Source organism: Scatophagus argus, chromosome 8 (genome assembly GCF_020382885.2).
Source record: "Scatophagus argus isolate fScaArg1 chromosome 8, fScaArg1.pri, whole genome shotgun sequence".
Classification (NCBI taxonomy): Eukaryota; Metazoa; Chordata; class Actinopteri; family Scatophagidae; genus Scatophagus; species Scatophagus argus.
Window position 1 is genome coordinate 16,720,516 of NC_058500.1, and position 25,001 is coordinate 16,745,516.

General features: G+C 38.8%; 2 protein-coding genes across 16 annotated transcripts in view; one reads left to right on the plus strand and one right to left on the minus strand.

Annotated features, from left to right (window-relative positions):
• Window positions 1-432: 432 nt before the first annotated feature.
• On the minus strand, window positions 433-11,512 carry emc1 (ER membrane protein complex subunit 1). 2 transcript variants are annotated; one of them, XM_046396184.1, is made up of 23 exons: window positions 11,337-11,512; window positions 10,753-10,880; window positions 10,584-10,649; window positions 10,413-10,506; window positions 10,199-10,327; window positions 9,917-10,043; window positions 9,622-9,771; window positions 9,256-9,423; window positions 9,031-9,102; window positions 8,388-8,486; window positions 8,078-8,174; window positions 7,111-7,227; window positions 6,827-6,835; window positions 6,283-6,482; window positions 5,913-6,062; window positions 5,453-5,614; window positions 5,077-5,196; window positions 4,070-4,207; window positions 2,791-2,964; window positions 2,416-2,626; window positions 2,186-2,270; window positions 1,964-2,093; window positions 433-1,444 (listed from the first exon to the last, which is right to left on the minus strand). In XM_046396184.1, the coding sequence occupies exons 1-23, from the start codon at window positions 11,495-11,497 to the stop codon at window positions 1,265-1,267; spliced, it is 2,967 nt and encodes a 988-aa protein (XP_046252140.1). In that variant the 5' UTR covers window positions 11,498-11,512; the 3' UTR covers window positions 433-1,264. The 2 variants fall into 2 exon arrangements, with proteins under 2 accessions (XP_046252140.1, XP_046252141.1); XM_046396185.1 differs by lacking the exon at window positions 6,827-6,835.
• A 965-nt stretch (window positions 11,513-12,477) lies between these two features.
• The window catches only part of ubr4 (ubiquitin protein ligase E3 component n-recognin 4), a 50,196-nt gene continuing 37,672 nt past the window's right edge, over window positions 12,478-25,001 (plus strand). For 11 of the 14 annotated variants that reach the window (XM_046395668.1, XM_046395672.1, XM_046395670.1 and 8 more), the window contains exons 1-15: window positions 12,478-12,632; window positions 14,953-15,050; window positions 15,179-15,282; window positions 15,577-15,706; window positions 15,982-16,127; window positions 16,357-16,456; window positions 17,025-17,166; window positions 17,363-17,487; window positions 17,861-17,985; window positions 18,333-18,392; window positions 18,547-18,737; window positions 19,054-19,153; window positions 19,697-19,834; window positions 20,352-20,469; window positions 21,481-21,522. In XM_046395668.1, the coding sequence (XP_046251624.1) occupies window positions 12,508-12,632; window positions 14,953-15,050; window positions 15,179-15,282; window positions 15,577-15,706; window positions 15,982-16,127; window positions 16,357-16,456; window positions 17,025-17,166; window positions 17,363-17,487; window positions 17,861-17,985; window positions 18,333-18,392; window positions 18,547-18,737; window positions 19,054-19,153; window positions 19,697-19,834; window positions 20,352-20,469; window positions 21,481-21,522 (1,744 nt within the window). In that variant the 5' untranslated portion in view covers window positions 12,478-12,507. The remainder of the gene's footprint in view (window positions 12,633-14,952; window positions 15,051-15,178; window positions 15,283-15,576; window positions 15,707-15,981; window positions 16,128-16,356; window positions 16,457-17,024; window positions 17,167-17,362; window positions 17,488-17,860; window positions 17,986-18,332; window positions 18,393-18,546; window positions 18,738-19,053; window positions 19,154-19,696; window positions 19,835-20,351; window positions 20,470-21,480; window positions 21,523-25,001) is intronic. The other 3 variants (XM_046395675.1, XM_046395681.1, XM_046395682.1) reach the window with 1 other exon arrangement.

A 25,001-nucleotide genomic window follows, 5' to 3' on the forward strand; every position in this document is an offset into this window, starting at 1 on the left:
TTTTGATGGTTTTTAGGTTGTTTGCTTTACTTTTCATTAGCTCTCAGATTCCTCACCTTTTATTATATTTTCTTTATTTTGTTAGTGTTATTGCGCTGTGGATCTTTGCTGAAAGCCAGAGAACGGATGAGGGTGAGACTATTGAGGTGCAAACAATCCAGGACTTTTTCCATTTACCAAAGAAGGCTCTACTGTAAACGTGTGTCCTGCGGCTAAGACAAAAACAACTAACAAACTACACTTGACAATAGGCAATTACATGTTAACAGATAACCCTTACTTAACATAATCCTGTGCTTAAATTATATAAATAAAAAAATAAATAGGCATTTTTTTAAATTGAAAAATTTCTTGAAATACATTAAACATTTTGGAGGCTACAAAGAATTAATTTCTGAAAACTCTTGGAAAAAAAAAAAAAAACACTTAAACTGGAGTTCTGACAGAAATTTTAATGATGAATCAGTAGTTCCTGGTGGTGGATCAAAAATGATCAGAAATATACGAGCTGCAGGTTGACTGATGTACAGAAAATAAAGGCTAATGATGGCAATTTTCCTTAGTCAAACGTGATGGTGACGACAGTGAGACTGTGCCTTTGGTAGGAGAGTCTTTGATAACCTTTGAAGTTTTCAAAAACCATTTCTTGTCCATGTTATAAATCTCCTCACACTTCATATTCACAGTTCATTTACCATCAAACCAAATGGTATCTGGACGTCATGGTGCTTCAGCAGGCTAAAAGTACAAACCATACAACTGTGGTCAAATCATGCTCACGTCTGCTGTCTCCCTTTTCTCTGACCCTCACGTTTATTATCACTCTCCACTCTCCAATCTAATCAAGTGGAAATGTCACAAATGTTACCTTGGAAAAAACTAACATTGTTTAGGTATCTAACTTTCACATGTGTAGGAATTTCCAGACTCCACAGTTGATTAAATCCAAGCCTGTTTCCATTCAAAATCAGCTAAGAGTTAAACATTGAATCAAAATGACATGGCACAAAAAATAGTTAATCCTAGTATGAAATAAATCCTTGTGCTTGGAAAATAAGTTAAAAAATAAACAGAAAAAACCTTTACTAATCCCTCCTTTCATCACCCCAACCCACCGTTCCCTCACCCCTGTAGTTCCATAAGGGCCTTATTGAACTTTGACCTGTGTTCTTCTACAGGCACGTTCCCCAGCCGTCTCATCTCGTCGGGCTGAGGTCCTTCGTGCAGCCTCGGGGCTGTCAGAGATGGGATTTTGACGGTCACTTTACCGCCAGGCCCGGTTGAGCAGTTTGACTTCTGCCAGGCGCTTGCTGATCATGGTGGCAAAGAAAAGGGCCAAGAGAACGCTGCTGATCAGCATGTAGTCATAGTCGTCCTTTAGTACATCAAACTGCTTCGAGGGGTACACCCGTGTCTGGTAGATGTCAAGACCATATGCCACCACCTGCAATGAAAAAGGTCAGACTGTCATATTTACGTTTAATTTACATTTAAATGAGAGATTCAAGTTTTTATGGATGTTAAAAAATGATAATAAATAAATAACTGTCATTAATGCACACTTGTATATCCAGCTCAGTTTTGTTGGTCTTGTTTTTAGCTATATGTCTATTGTTATCTTTTCTGTAAACTGTATAAATAAGTATATTACAATGAGGGAAACCTAAAAACTGAGTCAAACTCATTTTATGTGTACACATGCCTAATAAAGCTGATTCTGATTTTATTCATTAAGATTACCTTATCTTTCCTAAAGTTAACCGATGTAGTTCTTTATCATACGACTTTAAATGGCAAGCAAAAACCATGAACTACTGGCACAAGAAATCAAGATAAGTTAATAAAGATCACCACTGTAAACTTTCCAAGACATCATTCTGTAAAGACATTTCCAGCAAACAATTGCTGAAGCAAAAAATGCCTTCCTTCACCACATAATATGTTTTTCAGTACTGTGACTCACTAGGCAGGTCGACTCCAGTCCAGAGGGGGCAGTGTAAATTCCTCGCACTCTTGATACAGTCTGATTGTAGTTGACGAACCACTCTGTACGGATCGGCAACTCTGGTGCATATGGTATCAGGTTCTCTTCACTGAAGAACAAGTGAACAGGTTAGTCAGAGAGACAGAGAACAATCAAAAAGTTGGTGAAATGTTTAAAACTAAATCTGACTGAAGGACTCACCGGCTTTGCTCAGTTACTATTTCTGGCCTTCGAGGGTCAAGGAACATCTTGGGTAATGACAAAATCCCTCCAGATGGCAAGCCAACTGTGGCAAAGAAAAATTATTTTTTTAAAAAAAAGGCTACAGGCAGAAAAGACCTTTCCATACACAAGAGAAGGCGAGTTACTCACTAATACATTAAAGTCAAAATAAAAGACAGCCTCTAGCACTAAATGTCACAGAAACTTACTGAGCAGATGGCGGCTGGTGATGCCCTTTTCAGTCAGTGTGGCCTCCATGGTAGAAATGGAGGAGGGGAAAATGTAAGACTGTTGAAGCACCTGAGGAGCATGTGGTCGATCCAGTGAGCTGAACACGGTACTGTTGTACAGCTCCATCCCCTCATACAGTTCAATTACAGAAAATTCATTCCTCCGAGATTTGGTGCTCCAGTATTCGTACTGTGGAGTCAAACAGGGACAGTGAGATCAAATGACCCTCATGGCATCACCTGCATTCCCCCTCAACATCGTGCTGTTCAGTGCTCATTTACAATGTTGGTGCTTGTCATTGTTCCACATCTGCAGAGAGCTAACACTGTATTCTTACAGTCAACAATACTTACCACCACCCAATTTTCAGAGTGCACAACATGCACCGGTCCTCTGGCCTTTCTCTGAACGGCCTCGTGGATGATGCGACCAGTCACGCCATCGATGAGGATGATCCCGACAAAGCTTCGCTCCTGATGCAGGTCTGTGCTCTCGGTCACTACAGCCAGTAGATTGGGATTCAGGTACTGTAAGAAGTGAAAAGGAAACACAGACATTTAATCAAAGTTGAAAAATACCTGTTTTGTCAATTGGCATGAATTTGTAGTCAAGTGCATGTTTCCCAACCACTCGCCATTTGTAACACTTAAAGTAAAAATTGTATATATATTCTGATCGCCAATTATGTCAAATATTTATCGTTTGTGTTACAGTGAACTGGACACAGGCCACATGATGAATCACACCGCAGAGTATTTGCAATATAATCAATTTAACACAATTTACAATTCAAAATAGGAGTCTCAGTCCTCAATGATCTCAATAAGGACTAATGTTAAGATGTAAAACACTGGATGTCTTCATTTCAAAAAAAGTTTGACCCAATCATTTACAAAATATATTTACAGGCAATAAAACACAAACTATTAAAGGGGCTTCTTTCTATGTCTGATAGGGAGGTATCATTCTGCCCTGGCAGATATGTTGTCTCTGTGATGAAATGAATACATCGTGGATGAAATTATGGCAGCCTAAAATATGTTTCCGGCTGCTCTGTCAGTCCAGCTGAGGCACTGAACCAGAGAAAGTTATCTCAGCACTCAATGGAGAGATGATTGGAGATTCCTAATGATTTTGGTGACTCCCTTTTCCTCCAGTACCACCTTCATAATGTTTTTTTCTACACCACTGAAAAAGCTCTATGAGCAGGAAAGCCGGGAGAAAGTTGTTCACTCTGTGACACACTTACAAATGATGGGGGTGTAATGAACATTACCACGATGCCTTGGCAGGCCTTTTCACAAAAATTAGAAGCAGGAACTACAGTATGGTGTGTAGGAGTCCTTGTAGAAAAAAGGGTTTATTTTCACTCAGAGTCAGTGGTGGAGAGAGGGATATGATTCACTAGGGAAACAGTGACATGAGGTACAGTATTTTTGGGAAAGATGAGTTTTCAGCCTACATCAGAGGACAGGGAATGACTCTTTGCCTCTGACTGACGTGGGAAAGGGAGAAGTCGAGACAACACTGACCAAATCCAGCATCAACAAGAGCAATAATATGATTTTTAAACTTTCTCAACACTTCTTCCAAACCACAGAGTTAGTAATGTTTTAGGAGAAACTGTCATACCTTATACAGGACACTACGGTCTCCCATGACTCTGCCCTGGGAGTGCACATGCTCATTGGGCCTTTTTCCTTTGACTGAGACAATCCTTTGTACTTCAGTTGGGATGACAACCTCCCAGATCAGCTCAGTTGACAAGTCCTAAGAGCACAAAAACATCCAACCATCTGTGATTTAAGTGCCATTTCATGGTGGAACAGCAACAGTCAAGAGACATCTGGCTATAATGCTCATTCTCAGAACATTTTAAGCACTATTGTGCATGTCCAATTGCTTTCACACTAAAAGTATAGTGCTCCATTGATTTCCTTCCACCTGAGGAAAAACTTGGCTTAATCTATTTAAGTCCCCCTCCTGTCAAAAATGTGTTTTTTGTCTTCCTGCAGTTGAATGTTTGAGCTTTACTGTGCAGAACGTGTGCGCAGAACGTGTACGCAGTCTGACACTATGAGGGTGTTTTTCACATTCAGCGCCGAACATATAATTTTTTTCTGAGCTCACTGGAAATCTGCTTTCCTACGACCATGATTTGTGTCATCACAAATAGCTTGGAGGCCAATCCTGATCAGCATCCACACGTGTGATGTGGAAACCAGAAGCCTGCAGGTCAAAGACACTGAGAATAGACTTAACCGTGAAGTAGGACACAATTTGTGTTCAGCATTTAACCTGAGTAAAAAATATTTTCATATTTATATATTCCAGAATTTTTATTGAGGGAGAAGAAATAATAAAAAATTATTTATACTTATAGAGCATTTTCATATGCCTTAATGCAAGGGTGCAGGAGATCTTTAAGAATTTGTTATGTAAAATACAGTCGAGCATTCTTAACCACTTTTTCTTGACTGCAATATAGAATAAAATTATCACTGCAGTTAGAAACAATACAAATAAAGCATGAAATGTTGTCATCTATAGCAACCAAGAGCTGAAGACCAGTGGTCTGAAAACTGGTCTAAAGCTCTTAACCTGATGTTCTGAAATATATATTGAAATAGTTCACTTGCCGTTCGCAGTCTGTAGCCAAAAAGTCTTCCCTGACTGGAGTCTACAAGATAGAAGAATATGGACGAGGCCATCTCCTGAAGCTGCTGCATTACATTCTTCGTAGAGGGAAAAGCAGACACCTGTGGAAAAACAATAAATGAATATCATTTTTACAGTCGGTTGCTGGGTGACCAATATTTCACCCCTGAAGGGAGAAAAAACAACACAGTTAAATTTCACATGTTTGTATTGCATGGTACTGATGCAGTGTATGTGGGCAGAGAGACTGAATCAAAGAACCAGAAACCAAAAAAAAAAAAAAACATGTCTGTATCTCTATTAGTTCATGCAGAAAGTCCATTTGGTGGGTGAGGAGGTTCAGAGTTTGCCACTGACCTTGTACTGGTCATCAACAAGAAGTAAGACCTTAGCATAATCCTGATCCATGAGAGGCAGCATCAGTGACTGAAGTATTGGCTGAGGTAAAGCGGGTGGAGTGATGTGACTTTTCTTTCCAAAAATAGGATTAAATACATGGAGTGTGGCCAGGCCTGTGTCCTAAAAATGGAACAAAAAAATGAGAAATGGGAAAAACAAACACGCACACCATTCCTACAGTTAAACAGGTTAAATCAATGTTTTCCTTTCATGCACTGCTACAGAAGAAAAAGTCCTCCACCATGCTCAGTAAAAACTTCTCTCTTGAAGCCCCCCCACTCTGTGTGAGGTACAAATTGATCTGCTGATTTCACAGTCATACGTTTTATTTATGCTTTTCTGGCCCACAACATAATGAAACTGAGTCCCACCCTGAGGCACTTTAGCCACGCAGCTCAAAGACCTCATTCCCGGATACCTTGTCTTTGATGAGCAGTGTGCACTGAGGCGGGTGAGGGAAGTGAGCAGTAGTCCGCTGAACCATTAGTTTGAAGGCTGCATTAGATGGGATGTTGTTCAGGTAGTGCCTCCATAAAATGCTGCCAGTCTTGCTGTCAATCCCAAAGAGCTAAAAAAAGAGCAAAGGATGAACTGTACAGGAAAAATGAACATTTCAGAGACTCCTGCTGGAGTCTATTTATTAGTGTCTCATTTCACTTTCAGCTTGCCTGACTATAGACAAAACAAACAGAAACTGGTCTGACCACCAAGTTTGGAAGACGGCTCAACTCTCCCGAAACACTACCAAAACAGAAGCTAAATGAGAGGTTATAGCTTTAGTCTTGTACCTTCCCAGACGCAGTAACCATAACCATCATCTTCTGCAAGTTGAACTCGTCTCTGGACAGGTTCTCAATGGTCACATCATTTTTAACTTGACTGCGAGGCTTTCGTGCATCGTAGAACAGCTTCCAGAGATGGGCAACCCAGGCCTGCAGCAAGATGAGCTGAGAGGAGAGCCTCTTCAGCACCATGGACATCAAGCCATCTAGACACATGGCAGCGAGAACACACGCACTGCTTTATGACCTTTAGTGAGTTGAATTCATTATTAAGGATATCAACTGAGAATCACAGCTTATTGGATGTTTCATGCAGTGGATATTGTACCACTGTTAATGCAAGCAAATCACAGACCTACCTCTCATCAATGACAAATATAACAAAACGGGAATAAAAAGGTCTATGTGGTAATATTATATGACTAACTCTATTAGTGAACTTAAACAATGGGAGGCAGTGTGTGTCCAATGAATTTTCAATAAACAACTGGGATTCTTAACATTAAGACCCATTCATTAAAGTTCACTGAATGAGGGCAATTTTTTTTACCTTGAATGGCTGAATCCAAGTGCAGCAATAAGAAGAGGACAAAAACAACAGAAAGTGAAGCAAAGAGCTACCAAATGAACAAACCCAAAAATCAATTGCTGTTGGAACCTCAAAGGTAATAACCAAAAAAAAGCAACCCCTACAATTAGAAACTGTACAGCTTCCATACCTTTGTAGGAAATGCAAGAAAATTATAGAACAACAAAGATAGACTGAAAATAATAGATAAAACATTGAATATTAATTGACAGCAGAGATGAGTGGGCTTCTGGGTTGACATTTACCAGCTTTTTTGCCAAACTCTCCCTCCAGCTCAGCCTGTGTTCCTGTAAGAGGCAGATCCACCATTTCCATTGTCACCACATCCGACAGGGCCTCCTCTCTTATCCACATTACACGCCCTGGAAAACAAGATTCTTTACTGGTCTGTAATTATTCATTCCACTTCACACACCCTGGGACAGCATGCAGTTTCTATTGACACTTACCATAAATTACAATGTGAAACACTTTTTTCCTCTCTTGTGAAAAGGAAAAAAATAAATAAATGAACTTGTGCAGAAGGAGACTGTTCTCCACAATGAACACATGTTGGCAGTATGTGTGATGATTAAGATGTGGAATGTCCAAATGTTATCGTAAGGCAAAACCTGACTCACCAGTTTCTTTTGCAAGTTTGAAATTGGAATACAGAACAGTAAACAGAGTAACATAAATTTAAGTGTCAAGCTATTTCACCTGTTGGCTATCGGCTACTAGCTATAAATCCCATGTGAATCCCTACAATTCACTACCTGTAGACACCTGATAACACGGCTTTCATTTCGTGGGGTGTTTGTGAAAGACAGCCTCTGATTACTTTGAATGGCAGCCTCTGCCATCAGAGTATGAAGGTGTGTACATGTGTGGCATGTGCTGCAAAGCACTTTGGGTGGTTAGTAGACTAGAAAAGAGCTACACAAATTCAAATCCATGAAAAGCAAAAGGTGAAGGCATGACTATTTTTGTGAGATCTCACAAAACAAAACCCCAGAAAAAAAGTTTGCTTATTTTGTCTATTATTGTATGTTATTTCATGACTAAGAGCAAGATTTTAAAATAACCCCCCTTTGGCGCCCCTCTGTGGTTCAATCAAAAAAAGACAACATGGCAAAAGGAAGCACATGGCAATATTTCAGATAACATTAAATACAGATTGACAAGGCTCTGTTTGCAAACACTAGACAATCCTCCTGTTTTTGCCATCCTTACCTGGCTGTTGCAGGAAAGTGAGTGTGTGGTCCTCTGTCTGCACCATGACCCTGTAGCCAACAGCATCATCCTTCTTGAGGAATGCCTGTAAATACAGCTGGAAAACAGAAGAAATAGAACCCGATATATAAAAATAAAACTGTGCATAACAAATTGTTAACATTCAAATGCTTTAATTGTCTCCAGCCTTCTCCCAGTCTAGTCTGATCTGCTCTGAAAGGAATCATATTAATCATCATATTCCTGACAACTTGACCTCAGCCATATATCAAACGTGGTTCAAAATCACAGGGATGATATTTAGACTCACCCTTTCTGGTTTCCCACCGTTAGGGTCCAAATTAAAAATCAGTGTTGTGTCTAGAAGTCTGCGTCCAGTTTCTGCACTAAAGAGATTCAGACTGCATGCCTACAGGAAAGAAGACAGAAAGAAGATAACTATATCTTCTACAGTGGTTAATAAAATTACAAAGAAGAATCAACTTTATTGGCAGTATATATATTTTTACATACACATACTGAATTTGACTACTGCATTTATCCCATCCTTAGTTGAACACACACATGCAACACCCGGCAAATTACATGCAGTGAAACACACACAGGAGCAGTGGGCAGCATCAAGCGCCCGGGGGTTTAAGTGCCTTGCTCAAGGCCATATCAGCCGGCTAATGAGGGGGGGGGGGCATTTTTTTCGCATTAATCACTCCACCACACCCAAATTTTTCCTGCCCGTCCGGTGGGGGAATCGAACCGGCGACCCTCCGATCACAAGCCGCTTCTCCAACCTCTAGGCCACGGCTGCCCCCTTGCCCCTTTTGTTGATAATTTTTATCAACAAAGAAATAAATAAAAGACTATAGCAAACCTGTTGATACACACCATGGTTAGCACAATGGCAAACCACATGCTACAAATTCAAATCTGAATGTATGATTTTTACATTTACTCACAGTTTTATTCTTGGGTGACATAACAGCAGCAACAGTCTTCTCTCCAGTGGTAGCAAATGAAACCAGCATGGCCTATGAATTGAAACAAATGCATATTAAGATATTTAACTCCAACATTTTTGTAACATTTACAAGCAAAGCGTTTGCTGGAAAAGTTTGTAATTTAATTGTCAGAGTCTGGATTATACATGAGACAATGTGCAAGGTAGAGAAACATGTATATACAGGCTTGAAATCCCTCAGTGTAACTATCTGCCCGTTGTTGAGCTGGAGAAGCAGATAGTGTTCAGGACCAAGCTGAAGGAAGAACTCTGACAGCGGCTGCCGGGCTGGGTTGGGCTGGGTGGACACCAGAACTGGACGGAAGTCAGGGGCGACTTCAAGTCCCAGTGACTAGAAGAAGACAAATGACAACACATTGTGAAAAAGTTTTGAAAAGCATTTACAAAAAAGAAATAAAAAGAGTGACAGTTCCACTTTGTATGTAGAAAATACAAAGAAACAAGAGGAAAATTAGGACCTACCAAAAGCAGAGCAGAGGATACACATGGTAATTTTACATAAAACATCTTGTGTTATTTTGGTGGCTACCTGCAAGAGTATTTGGCTCATCTCTGACTCCGTGTGCAAGTCAAGCATGTAGAGGGATACAGTTGAAGGGTCCACACACGTCAGCATCCCCTTGCCAATCACCACACAGCTTGCTTGTATGTTTGACAGCCACGGAGCATCAACAGAGATCTGAAGACAACATATTCAAACAAGTCAGAGATGAGGGATGTAGTTCATATACTGCAAAGATGACTTGATGCATTTTAAAGAGTTTTAGTTCACAGTTTTAACTTATTTCATCATATTCTACACAACATTTATAGACTGGGATTACCTGCTTGATTATCTCTCCGTCCTCTGCACTGTAAGCAACAATAGCAATGTGGGAATGGGGAACCACTCCCAGTGCATACACTTCACCATTTCCACCGGAATACACGGCTTGATAATCCACAGTGTCACTGTAGGGACAAAAAGACAGACAGTTATACAGATTTTTCATCACACATCCATTAATTCATGTTCATCTTGATTTCTGCAAATCTTGGAGTTCACTTCACTGTGTGTATAGATCAGACACTCAAAATGTTCATTAAGCAAAAACATGGCCACTTGCCTTTCTGGTAGATTCTCTATCCATTTCTGATGACCATTAGAAAGGTAATGGAGAGAGATGACAGTTTTCTTCAAAACAGCCACATGTTTCACGCTGTCTTGCTGTCCAATTAAACATGCTGACTGGAAACTAAAATGCATAATAAAAGAAGTTAACATCAACTCAAATTTAATAAATTCTAAACTTACTACCTGCCAGTCAAGGAAGCACTCACCTTCCAGAGTCAAGTACAACTTCCCAGTTCAATCCACCGACATTTATCTCCCAGGAGCGCAGCAGGCGGCCATTACCAACCACTAACACCGCATCTAGGAAAGAAGAGCAGTTTAGAGTGAGTTTTCCTCGACAGGGGAACTATAATCCCTGCTGCAATGATAAAACTCACCTTGTCCATGCTGTAGAAGAGCGTCTATATTTCCCTCTGGTCCAGTCTTATCCACATGTCGCCAGACTGTATCAGACAATAAATAAATACTCACACAAAAACAAAGTATGTCTACTGAGGTGCAGTTTCTCTTTTTGTACTTCTTATAACAGATAAACAAATTACTCACAGAGGTCTCCAGTTCTGGTATTGAGCGCAGCAAAAACATTATTCTCTGTTGCCAGCAGCACCTTTTTGGATGACTGTACATGCGTGTCGAAATGGGAAAAGCGAACCTTGCCAACATACTGCTGCCGCCTGTGAAAAACAAGACAGAGAACAAGCTATCAGAAGGTTTGCTAGTTTATTAGTTGCCAGTATCATCGTAGGCATATGACAAACACCGGTGTTAAAATACACAACTGAAAAAAAAAAATTGTAGCCAGTACACTAATTATTAACAGATTGGTAACAACGCTACCCAAAGGCTTAAAATCAATGTCAATCACATTTACTGTAACTCATTCATCCTTCTACGTCACTGGTGCCCTAAAATTAACAATTGTGAACAAGGTCACAGCACCTGCAATGTGCTAGGGAATAAAATTTCTTGTATTAAATTTGATATTTTTGGCCTGCTCTTTCAAACAAAGTCCACATCAAACACACCGGGTCGCAGCTAGTGGCTGTGACAGGTGTTAGCGTTAGCATGTCCACATTAAAACATGGCTCAAAATAGCACACATATTTCATCATTCTCTAGATTCCTCTCACCAGTCAAATTTTCCTACTTGATCCTCAAACACAGCCTCGACAGCGCTGCATAGCATCATAAATTTCAGACACAACAAAATTAGCTTTCCCATTGCAGCAGTAGCTTTGGCTTGCTCTTCAAGGTAAGGAGGAAATCGGAAGTTGGCTGTCTTACTTTTCATCTCGTGACTGATAGGTGCTGCCCCCTAAAGGTAACAAAGATACACAGCTTCGGCAAATGCTAAGGAGTGGTAAAAGTTAATACACTGGACAATGTAACAAGTGAAGTAGTTTCCGTCCTGGATAAAATAGTGCTCATCACCGTTATGAAGCAGACGCAAATTTGATGTGTGAACTTTGGACTTTCATCTGTGCACATGTTGTGAATAACAAAAAGATTAAAACCAAAGACACATGTATCTGCAAAAAGTTTAAAGGCACTGTCCACAATTTTTGAGTCGCCAAGTGATTTTGTAAAATTTTACAGTAGAACAATACAAAAAGACAGCAAGACTTAACACAAAAAATGATGTCTTTAGTCAAGCTGATATTTTGCACTCTCTTCCTTATCTAAAGATTATTTGTTTAGGATATCATAAATTAAAGAGATAGAGGACACCAAAGGTTTGCTTGGTTGCTGGTCTTGAATAAAATCGTATCCATATCATAAACACAGCTCTGTTTAAGTTAAAGTGCAAGGAATATAAGTGGGCCCTACTACGATTTATTCTGACATAGACGATATTATAATGAAACAGTTGGCTGTATTGGTCGAATAGACAATGCAGTCTTTATTATAACTCGTCAGATTGGAAAGATATTTAACCAATCTGGTACACAAACATAATTTATAGTCCTGTTAAAATGATTCTTCATGTTTGTTTTTTAACTACACAGTAAAAGAAAATAAACATTGCTTAACTGGGTAGTTCAATGAGAATAACTGCAATATAAAGGAGTAAATATTATAAATGGGCGATCCGTGTGAATGGGCATTGTTTTATTTTTATGCACAAGGACAGAAGTGTATTATTTGCACGTATTAATCCTGGAATGAAAAACTAGTCCTTGGAAGCAAACAGAGCACAAGTTGAGATGAAAATGATGCTGCTAGATCGTTGAATGTGAGCGCCCCCTGCGATTTACAGTTTCTTCTTCCACCAGCTAGTTTTTTTTTCTATGGGATTTCAAGATGGCGTCGAGCGGAGGAGATGGGGAACACGAATGGACAGCGGCAGTGCGACCGCTTTTATCAGCTTCGTACACCGCTTTTGAAACGAAGGAGCTACCTCAGCTTATTGGGTCTATAATAAACAGGTAACCGGTTACATGTCAATAAATTCCATGTCTATATTTGCTCAATTACTGGCTGTATCCACCCAATAGTGAGCTGACGGGCTAACTTGCTAAGTTAGCTTGGTTAGTTAAGTTCGATGGGAAACATTACCCGCTTTGCTAACGTTAGCGGCTATTTGAGCTTAACTTGCACTGGCATCGAGTCAGTTGCTGACGTTAGCTAATGTGCTAACGTTAGCCAACTTACTCAAAATGCGATTCATCTTGCCCTGGCTAGGGACTCAGAAAGTGTTTGAAACAAGGCACGGATTAGGACTGATAAAAGTCGGTCTTTAGTATAACAGCGTTGCTTTGCAAACAGGAATTGACGTCGCTGTGGAGCGTTTAGAATTTTTGCTTCATCATTAGCTAGCTAACACAAACATTAGCCAGCAAGCTAGCTAATGGGCCTTCCAAACGGAGAGAATAACGTAACGTTGAAACGGCCCAGTCACTATAAAATTTGACTACGTCAGCTAACCAAAGTTAGGTAAATTAAACGTCTGCTTCTGTATACGTATTCTGTCTCTTCGAGGCATTGCAAGAGACATTTTATGCATTAACTTAACCAGGTAACATGTCAGCTTAGCGATATCTGCTGTATGTTTGTGGTAGGGCTGAAAGTAGGCGGGGACTTTGTACTCTAGTGATGAGTCGCCGTTACTGTAACGTTATTGTTAAGTAAAGTATAACTTGTCGAAATTGATGCTTCATAATTCAGTGTAATGTTTGACGTCGTGGTGCTGCCAAATTCAAGGAAGCTGTTGCAATGCCTGGCAAAAAGGGGAATTTCAGTGTATGAGCCGAGCATGGTTATTTTCAGAGGCGTTTAATTTTCTCGTGAAGCTGTGTTGTATGTACATGCATATTTGGCCCTGCAGACTACTAATGTGTACAACACCATGGTGTGATTATCCAGTCAGTAGTGCCTACACAGAAGCCAGGTTGTCACTTGACACTCCTGTTCCGTGGTGACATCAGCTGATCTCTGTGCATTCAAGTGAAGAGCCTCCTGCTGTGTTGATCGGTTTCATTTTCTGAAGCAACATTCAGCATTTAGTCTGCAAATCTGAGCAGTAATGGTGCTGCCAGACCTGTGAGTTTCGTTTTCCATTGAAACGACCAGTTTATATGGCATACATGTTTATTATGCGTGTGACTATTCTGATGCTCAGTCGTTAGCTGTGGCTTCAAATGCAGAACTTTTTTTCAGCAATATTATCTGATTCTGATTCATTCACAGCATTTTTTGGCAATAATTTATTGACCATTCAAGAGTTTTCAACAGAATAACATTATGCCAATTGAGTGGTACGATGCTAGTTTAAAATAGGTGATGTATTGTTAGGTGAACTTTGGACTGCACATGATGACAAGCAAAATTGGGGTCTTTACATTATTTACCATATTCCTAATTTTAAAGCAACAGAGAGTGGACACTGCAATAATTCCTGGTCTGATAAATAAAAAATAAGATGGAAATAAACAGTAACAGGCCTAATATCTGAAGTGTCATTAGGAGCCCTTTGTTTCCTTCGCCCTGGTAATATGCAGATTCTTTGTGGTCAGAGCAAAAAAGCCAGCAAATGACCCCATCAAGCTTAGGGTGGAGCATGGAGCTTGTTTTAGGAGACGTTGTAGTTTGAGGAAAAGCAGCTTGTGCCTTGTAATATTAGAATGCAGAGATGTTTTCTTTCGTATTTTGTTCTATTTGTGATTGTACAAGCTTTAAAATCTATGTGGTCGAGGTGCAGCACAGCGAAGTGGTTTTGTAATGAGCAGACTGATTTCCTGGAGGCTGCAGAATAGTACACAAAGTATAGAGAAGATCAAAAACCCAGGGTTTATTTCCCTGTTAAGGACTTATACTAACAGGGAGCTGGCCACACCTGTCAGTCTCCACCAACACAGGCAGTCTGCCGTGTATCTGAATGTATGTGATCAGATCACAAATGTTATTTGGCTGAGCAGTTTGCTTCAATGCTCACAGAGTGGTGTTAGGGCACTACTGAATTCAAACAGCGGAAACATTACATTTACAAGGTGTTTTTAGAACATCTAATAGGCTACACTAAACCACGTTCTGGTTTCCCAGGCGACAAACTGAAGTTAGCCTAATGGCCTTGACAAACCAGGTTGTAAGTGGTATTATTAAGTGGACTTTATTTTTCATACAAGTGCCATGTCAACATCTGTCTGTTTTTCCAAATTGTCCTTTGCAGAAGGAAACAAAATGTAAAGATGTTCTATGTAAATCCATATTTGAGTGTATTTAATTAGATAACCCACTTTTTATTTGCAGTGAATCAGACATCCTTCACCATGACAAACAGTATGAGCCTTTCTACTCGTCATTTGTGGCACTCTCGGCACACTACATCACCACAGTGTGTGGTCAAAGTATGTATCCTTTGTTTTCTCTTTAGTGTAGTTGACAAAAAATGTTGCTGCCATTCAGCCAAAATATTTAAATGTCACAGGGTGAATGCATTGCAGCTAGAAAATTATGTTTTTTTGTTTCTCTTTAGTACCGAGAAATCAGCTGCTGTCGGTTGCTGCAGCATGCAAAGTATTGATTGAATTCTCATTGTTGCGCTTGGAGAACCCAGATGAGGCATGTGCTGTTTCACAGGTGAGAGACATAAACTGCACCGGAGATTGTAAATTTGTAGGAAAGCATTCAACTAAACATTTTGGTCAATAGTAAGGAGATGAGACCTATACCAGTCATGGACACATGTTGCTTTGTTTTCTCTGTAAGCCATTTTTTTGTGTGCTTGTTATTGTATATTGATTACTTAAATACTTAAATGGAAATAACAGTTAGCTTGCTTTTTCTTATCAAATGTGTCAGTTTTCAGTTTGAAAGGACCTTATTTACCCAACCCATGAGTTAAATTGAGTAATATTGTTTATTTTTCTGCAGAAACACCTGATTCTTCTAATAAAAGGACTTTGCACTGGCTGCAGCAGACTAGATCGTACAGAAATCATTACTTTCACTGCTATGATGAAATCTGCCAAGTTGCCTCAAACCGTCAAGACCCTTTCAGATGGTGAGTGTCACTGAATGGGTGGATTGAAGTTAAGCAATATGTCAATGACTATGACACTGCACAACTCGTAGTAAAATTATTTTTTTTCTTAACAAAAGAACAAGCAGGGTCCTGTATAGGACTGTATTTACTGGTGAAGTGGTTGTTCAGTGTTACTGTTAGTATTTATGCATAATTGAGATTAACAGAATCATCCCATAGTTTGTCTGCAAAACAAGAAATCTTCAAAGCATTGATATGTGACTGAGAAAACTATGTCCTTGTTCATTTAATAGTGGAAGATCAGAAGGAGTTGCCCAGCGCTGTGAATCCAGAACTTCGACAAAAAGAAGTACAAATGAACTTCTTTAATCAACTGACTTCAGTTTTTAACCCTGACCTTACCACCATCTTGGCCTCCCCATCTGCAGCACACATGCAGGCAAGTGTTACAGACCAGCCCTGTGTTGATCCTTCCATTACTCCCACCAGTAATTGACAAAGATAACCACCACACATTGTTTCCTTTTATCAGTGTTTGTTTTAATACTGAAAATATAATCACTTTTGACCTGTAATTTAACTTGCCACATATGAAACAGCTCCTCTCTGACTATACAGAGTAGTAATTAGTCTTCACAATTGTTAATTGTCAACTGTCTCCCTCATAGGCTGAGAGTGATTGCGATGACCAAACCACAGATCAAGCCATTCAGGCCAAAATGAAAAATGCCTTTGTGTCTCAGAATGTGTCAAGCTTACAGGAACTTGGTGAGTAGTTGTAGGACGTTGTTGGCTTATTATGCTTTATTACACATATTACACTGAGTTTACATTTATATGGTATACATGACTTTATTTAAAAGTTTCTTCCTGGCTGTTTGTCCTGAAAAGTATTTGGAAAAAAATGTCCCCATTAATATGCAGGAACAATTACAGATTTTCACCAGTTATGTGTATTACAGTAACACTTTATGGGGAAATAAATTTCTTTACAGCTGTTTTTTCTCTACTATACAGCCACTTGAAGCCACTTCTGTCAAAGTGTGTTTTCTATTGGGTGATTTCCAATATGAATGTCATTTTGTATTTTTAAGACCTCTCAGTGTTGCCCAGTTGCTTGTGATGCCCCTAAATAAATAAAATACAGACACACACTGTTTTAAGTGTGAAGCACCTGTCATCCTCATGTTGGTTTAGGGCAGTTTCCCTCGACCTGTTTCGTGCTACATGACAGTCAACACTATTCATTTTTCACCATCATGTCACTGAGAAAATTTAGAGCTCTGAAATTTTTGACATGGTAATGTGACATTTTTACCATGACTTGTATTCCTAGGGGGGTCTGAGAAGTTGCTACGTGTGTGCCTCAACCTGCCCTACTTTCTACGCTACATCAACCGTTTCCAGGATGCTGTATCAGCCAACTCTTTCTTTATCATGCCTGCTACAGTGGCTGATGCCACAGCTGTTCGCAATGGGTATTTTTCTCCATTTATGCATTAAATTAAAATGTTTTAACGACACATTTTGGTGTAATTTATGTTGTCTTTTATTTGTTTAAAAAGGTAGTATAATCTGTTTAATGTGTATATTCAATGTGTTTTTGTTTTTTTTTTTTGTTTGTTTTTTGCCCAAATGTTCAGTTAACATTCTGTTCTTAAAACCCATACCCAGATTTCATTCACTGGTGATAGATGTGACCATGGCTTTGGACACTCTTTCCCTGCCTGTCCTGGAGCCCTTGACACCAGGGAGATTACTGGATATGACTGTGCTAGCTTTGAGCTGTCTCTATGCTGGTAGGTGATAACTCTCTCTAGATCGAATATTTGTTTTGTTTCTTTTTTTTTTTTTTTTTCTTCAACCAACAAACAGTGCCATTGTCAGTAGACAGGAGGGGAGATTGTCCACTAGTTAATTGATTTTGGATTGTGTTGTTCTGTAAGAGGGATGAATAAAAATAAATGAAAATGAAAAAAAGCTACAATGGACCCAGGTTAAATGTATGTATGAGAAACATGATGTGTGTGAGAGAGAGAGAGGTTACTGGTAGCAATAACTGAGACAATCACGACTGTTCTTTTTCCTTTTTAATCAGCAATATCATAATCATTCTCTGCTTAGTGTTGAAAGTTGTTAAATATATATATATAAACTTTGTTAACTGTTTAGGTGTGAGTGTGGCCACTTGCATGGCCATTCTTCAGGTCGGTAGTGGCTTGCAGCTTCGCTCTGCCTCCACTGGGACTAAAGAGGAGGACTATGAAAATGATGCAGCCACAATTGTCCAGAAATGTGTGAGTATTATGAGTACAAAATTCTAAATGTATGCTTATATGTTAGCTTTGAGATAGTCTGTTGCTACATAGAATCTTTATTCACTATTTTGTACGTTGCTAGTCACATATTACTTAGGTCTAGTGTTTACTAACTTGAAATGATGAACGAATTGTGGGGCGGTACATGTATATTCCTAATGGGTCAATGGGTTCTTGAAGTTATGCTCTCATACTTTGACGTTGCATCAGATCTCTCTTTGTTTTGTTTTTTTTTATAATATCTAATGACTGTCATGTTAGCTTATGTACCTTAAGATACAGCACATTTAAGGTGGTAACAAGTACAGACTATGTGTTGGGTACAGCTGGAGATCTATGAAATGATTGGACAAGCCATCAGCAACTCTCGAAGAGCTGGAGGAGAGGTGAGTGGTTTGACTACTGTACTGCAATACTAAAACAAAAATAGCAACACCTTTTAATAGACTGTGCACTTCCAAAGTTTTCTTTTTTTTTTTTTTGAAGTTAACAATACTGTCAAATCCCTAATAATTTTTCTCCCTTATATTTGTGATATAGCATTACCAGAACTTCCAGCTGCTTGGAGCCTGGTGCCTTCTGAACAGCCTGTACCTGATTCTTAACCTGAGCCCCACTGCTCTGGCGGATAAAGGAAAAGAGAAGGATCCCTTGGCTGCCCTGCGTGTCCGGGATATTGCTGCACGCACCAAGGATGGCGCAGGATCGCCTAAACTTGGTCCTGGCAAAGGGTATTTTCCGTTGAATTTGAAATAAATTAATATAATGTTTAATGCAGGTTTTTTATTGATAAACGACCGTGTGGGCAGTGATTACTGCAAAGAAATCTATGAAATTAGCCAAAAGCTCCCTGTAGGTCACAAGAAAGGGCTATATTTAAAATTAGACTGTTCTGGTGCAGATTGAGTTTATTTTTTAACATATATTAAAAGACAAAACTGCACATTTTTAATATAGAATGCTTATGTTGATTATTATACTTATGAGGAAAGGGCACACTTGACAAGTGATTTGTGTACATTAATTGTTTTTGCTGTTTCTTTGAAGACACCAAGGGTTTGGAGTTTTGTCTGTTATCCTGGCCAACCACGCCATCAAACTTTTGACTTCACTTTTCCAGGATCTGCAAGTAGAAGCTCTGCACCGGGTAAATGAAGCAACAAATGACTGCACTTGCTTTCTATTAGATTTTTTTAAAAAAAATCTTTTATTTTTCAGCGTGTGTGTTACTGTTGTATTTGTGGCCATTATCACATAAAATATATAAGCCATCACTGTAGCAATTGCAGACATAAACCCTCGCCTTTAAAGACTACAATAAATGAAGTGCAAGTGTTAAACCTGTTGTTAAAAGAACCAACTAACATCCTGTGCTTCAGTTAAGCTGTCAGTATGACTTTATGTCACATCACATCACATGTTTCACTGTTAACAAAAGCAAGAGCACAGGTTTGCAGTGAAGACAAGCATTGTTTCACAAATGACAGTCTTGTTTTATTACTCATGTAGATGTATAGCGGTTCTACTAGATTAATTCTCAAAATTAAGAAAATGGTTCAGGAAGACTATCTAATTTGAGGTTAGGTCTAAACATTCAAGACAAACCTGTAACAGACATATGTGAAAGGAACCTTTTACTTCCCAAAAGCCATATTTCCTCATCCCAGTTCCTCCCTCTGTCCACCTGCAGGGTTGGGCAAGCGATGGTCCACCAGCTGAGCTTAACATCATGGCACAGAGCACTTCCATCCAGAGGGTCCAAAGGCTCATTGACTCTGTGCCCCTGACCAATCTACTGTTCAACCTTCTCTCTACTTCATATAAAAAGGTGTTAACACTATATATTTGCATAGATAGAATTTGTGTAATTGCACATTCTTGCATGTTTGCAAGAACATTGCATGTTCTTCTATCAGTTTTGCCATGACAAATAGGAAAGTGCTTATTTTGCTTTGCTTTCAAAAAACAGACAGTTGCCTGCAACCTAATTTCCAAAGCCCGTGATTTTCTTTTAAGACTTCACTTTTGAAGTCTTGACTTTTTCACATCATTTTGTTAAATGAGAATTTTTTTCTATAATCGTGCAATGTGCGAAACACAAAGGGTTACATAAATTGAGCTGACATAGGTGCAACAAAATAGACAAATAAGAAGAAAAAGATCAAGTGATGCAAAAATGTCAGATGGAAGGGACACATGAGAAATGGCACGCTAGTGTTTTTCGTCCCCGACATACTGCTTTGTTAAAATTGGTGTCTGATTGAAAAGAATGGTAAATAAAAGTGTAACCAAAACATTGTATAGTGTGATCATCATTCTGACTGTTCACGTTTTTACTTTGTCAGGCTTGTGTTCTCCAACGGCAGAGGAAGGGCTCAGTCAGCAGCGATGCCAGCGCTTCTACAGATTCAAACACCTACTATGAGGATGATTTCAGCAGTACAGAGGAGGATAGCAGTCAAGGTACTACATTTTTCTGTATTTAAGCAATGAATCACCACCTTAGAGAGCCTTCTAAAAATTAAAGTTCACATATGCATTCACATAGCAACTTTAGGTTACCGAAAGAGGGGAACTATATCCCTGGCTGTTGTCTGGAAATAAATTTTTCTTAGAGAAGAATTGATGCACATGTTCTGCACAGCACTAAAACATGAACAACAACTCAAAGGGCGGTGGAATGAGCTGACACTGATATATTACGCCATGCATGTAAATAGTATGAAATTACTTATTTAAAAAATATCTTTCAAAGAAAAAGGTCATATTACAAGCTTTAAATATTGTTAATAAAATGATGACTTTGCTGCAATTGGTAATTGGTACATTTATTCAGTAGTTGTCACTGATGCAAGAAGTACAGAATGTATATGTGTTGTAAGATGTCCACTAATAATCAGATATATTGATATAAATTTGAGGCTTGCACGACACACAACAAATGGATAGTTGCTGGTTATTGTCACCTGTCTTGAAATTTACCGTAATTTCTGGACTATAAGCCACTACTTTTTTCACACACTTTGGACCCTGCGGCTTATTTATGGATTTTGCCTCAAGACAAAAGTGACAATGAGAGCGACAACGAAAGAGAGACACCTGTGGCTTATAGACAATTGCGACATATATATGTACAAGTTTTTTTTTTCTTTTTGAATTTATTGGGTGCGGCTTATATTCAGGTGTGCTCAATAGTTTGGAAATTACATATATATGTATATTAATTTTGACCAAAAAGAAACTCCCCACCAATATCCCACAACGTTTGTGTAATACCTTCAAGGTGAAAGAAGACTCATGTTTGTGTTAGATCTCTGAGCTAGCAGTGAAACAGGTCTGCTGTCAGTGAATCAGTCAGTCAGGTTTTTGCAGCAGCGAGAAGGATAAACACATACATCTGCACACAGTAATGTAATTTACATTTCTGTCCCTTCATCACAGTGACAGTGTAGTTGACAGTGTCTACTATTTCAGCAGAGAGAAGACAGGAGAAGACAAGTGCAGCTTGTGTATCAGGTCAGCAGTTTTCTGTCCTCAGGTCAAAGGCATGGGCCCTATTTCAGAAAGCGGGTTTAGTGAAAGCTCTGAGTTTGTTAAGCCTGAGATGGGCTGAACTCTTGATTTTCTTTTCTAGAAAGAGAGATAGCTTAAACTCTGGGTCAGTTACTGTGATAGCTCTGATCCTAACATGCTGGCTTGGTTTTCAAACACTCAATTCTTTGCTAATTACTACCCTCTTGCTGAGCCAGCAGCAGCTGTATGACACCAGTTCTTTTCCTCATTCGTTCAGCACATTAATTTGCAGAGGTTAGATATTACTTTGCTACCCAAGGATGCTAAAGATGCTGCTTTTTTTTAAGATCAGTTTGTCAGTGATCTAAGGACAGAGACAGGACAGGATTTATTGATCAGAATAAAATGTATTGCCTGCTGTGTTCTTCTCTTTAACACACACTGTGGACATTAAGGCACCTGTCAGGCAATAAAAAAAGTCACTCATCAGTGATCAATAATTTTTCCTGTTGTATTGGTCACACTGAGGAAATGTTCCTAGTCTGTCACATTGGAGATTATGTGATTATTTCTGGTTGAGTGTATTTTGTGGTGCAGTCCAAAAATTGACTAAATGTAATTTTTGCAGTTTTTGAATACAGGCTGCATACAATTAGTCTTGTGTTTTCATTTCAGTAACCATTGAAATGTACCGCTGTTAAAATAAAAATACTGTTGAGTGAGATTTTTAAATGTAAAAAACATCTAAAAAATTTACTCTTCATTCCTGTGTAAGAAAAATGTCAGGGTCCACATTTTCATGCATTCATATTTCTAGACCAGCTACATAAAAATACAAGCTCTGCTCTTTATTTACCTGTTGCCATGGTGAATCATTGTGTTAGAGCTCCAAGAATGATAGTTTTTTTTCCCCCCCATTCCCAGCACTTATTTAACTCAGAATGAACGTACATAGACTTGATTGAACTAATTCTGATGAGCTATTCCAGAACCGAAAACTCAGTTTCCCATCTCAGGATTAGTCAAGCTAGAATCCAGGATAAAACTCAGAGTTTGTTAAACCTGCTTTCTAAAACAGGCCCTTGGTATCCACTTCACTGTCCTAGATTCATTTTGCTATCGTTTGTCTCACAATTTAGGCTCTGAGCTGTGGCCCTAATAGCTTAGAAAATGACACAGCCACAGATGTAGAGCCTTTGGCAAAACATTCCCCAGTCTCAAAGGTGTTCAGCTTTAATGTTTTGTCAAAGAGGTTCATCTGTGGTTCAGTGTGGTTCAAAGGATAATACCAGTGGTGTTGACATGTGGGTGCTCAGCATTGTTTTTTACAAGCTTTAAAACCTTATCTTAGAGCTGGGTGGTGAATAGAAAAGTTTCTCATACCAATATTGACTCTAACTGACCAATACTCATCTTGGTATGTTGAATGAGTTTTTCTTTGGTGCTTTTGAAAACCGTGTCTCACTCCTTTGTCATCCATTCTGAGTCGCTGCCTTATCCTGCCTTGATTTAGTGATTTACTGCAATCTTGGAGTTGTCAGAGAGATCCTTTTTTTTTTTTCTTCTTTTTTTTTTTTTTTGTAAATTTAGTAACTTTTCTGCTGAGGTGAGTATTTCAGTTTATTGTGATAGGGATTTGTGATCATGTGACCTCTGCCTTAGGTCTTATTAATTTTCTCTGTGATTGTCATATTCTTCTTGTAATTGCGTTACTCGTCACACATGTATGAAGATATTCTCAATATAAAAATATTTTGACCCATGTCAAAACAGTGGTATTATTCTTGAACATGATAAACTACAGTTGTGCTTAAACACACTACGCTACGTCTTGCTGTCACTTGAAAAGTTATGTTTGTATGTTGCATGCACATATGAATATCAGCTTAAAATGATATTCTTTTAACAATTAAAAATTGTTGCTTGTTTTTGTACTTGAATGAATCTGTAGATACTTCAACTGGCTAGATTGGCAGGGCGAATGCTTTTCAAGTCTAATCACAATATTTTTAAAATATATTTAATTGATTCATAGCTACTGAAACAAGTAGCCCTTGTTGGGCCACCACTCCTAAGGATAAGTATGCTGATTAGAGTGTTGCCAGTCAAGTTGCAAGCAAAAGCAGTGATCTTGGTGGACCAACCCATGGTTATGAGATCTGTCTTTTCGAATGCAGTAGAAAACCCTAGCTTGGTTTGATTGGAAAGAATGAAAACCTGAATGGTGCATTGTGATTTCTCTGCTAGTTGTGCTCTGTCCATAACACTGTGGATGATCATAAGGTAGTGGATGTAGTTGTGTAGGTAGTGTGCTTGGTAGCACAATATCTTAGGTCAGAGATTGATTATTGACTCTATATTCATATAATCAGATCTGCCGACCAGCTGTCATCTGAGTTGTATTAGGTAACGGTTTGGAGTGGCAAATGAACTCTGTAAACCTGTATAAGATGGAAGGGTCAGGGAAGAACATCTGGCAGAGGCAAATCCGACCTCTAGTGGAGTTCAGCCTGTGTCAAATGGGAAGTTGAGAACATTGAATCAAAGTGGAACATAAAAAAAAATTCTTTACTGAGGGGGAGCTGAATTGTGGCCAAAAGATAGTGAAACCTTGTGTAGCAGTAAATAAAAGAACCTGCTGTTGGACAGCAGGAGAGGGAAGAAGTCAAGACATATTTTGTGGCTCCAAGACTTTCAACATGTGCTCTTAGATGAGAAAATTCTATTAAAACTGCAGTGTTCATTATGTCTGTGCTGTTTTTTTCCAGACTTAAGTTTTCATTTCTAAATGTAACTGACAGAATATTAATCTTTCAGTCCTTCAGAGCAACTAAAGTGATTTACAGTAGTTAGTCCATGGTTAGTTGATTAAATGGAATTACTTAGAAGGTAGATTTAATAATTTTGTGACTTTTTTTTGTTAGACATTCTTAGTTTCCATTCTGCTTCAGACAGCTGGTTACAAAATCAGCCTTGTTTTCATACAGTAAGATGTTAGTTAATCTAGTGTTTAATCAGGTGGAGGTCAGGTGCTTGCTTACCACAATGGCATATGCAGGAACACACAAAGGCAGTTATAATCCCAACATTGCGTCCTATGTAGATTATTATAATTTTTGATTGAATTTATGACATGAACCCAGCTTTATTAAGTTTAGTTTTTCCAAAACCATAAAAATATTCTGAATAGTATGTAGTCAACATTACATACTTTGTTGAAAATTTTAGGATTTTAGCCACATGATCTATATTACTCATCATGATTACTATAGCCACAAGTCTATAGTAATGGCAGGTATCTTATGGAAGGATTTTAACGACAAGAATGTGGAAAACTGTTGGGCACCTTAACAGTTTTCAGCTACTCTGATGACTTAGGTAAACACTACAGCATGGTCACTGTCATTATCATTTCGCTACCTGTTTGTTTACCTGAAAGTGTATTGCAGAAAAGGGAAAATTGGTAAATTACCTGAGCAGAA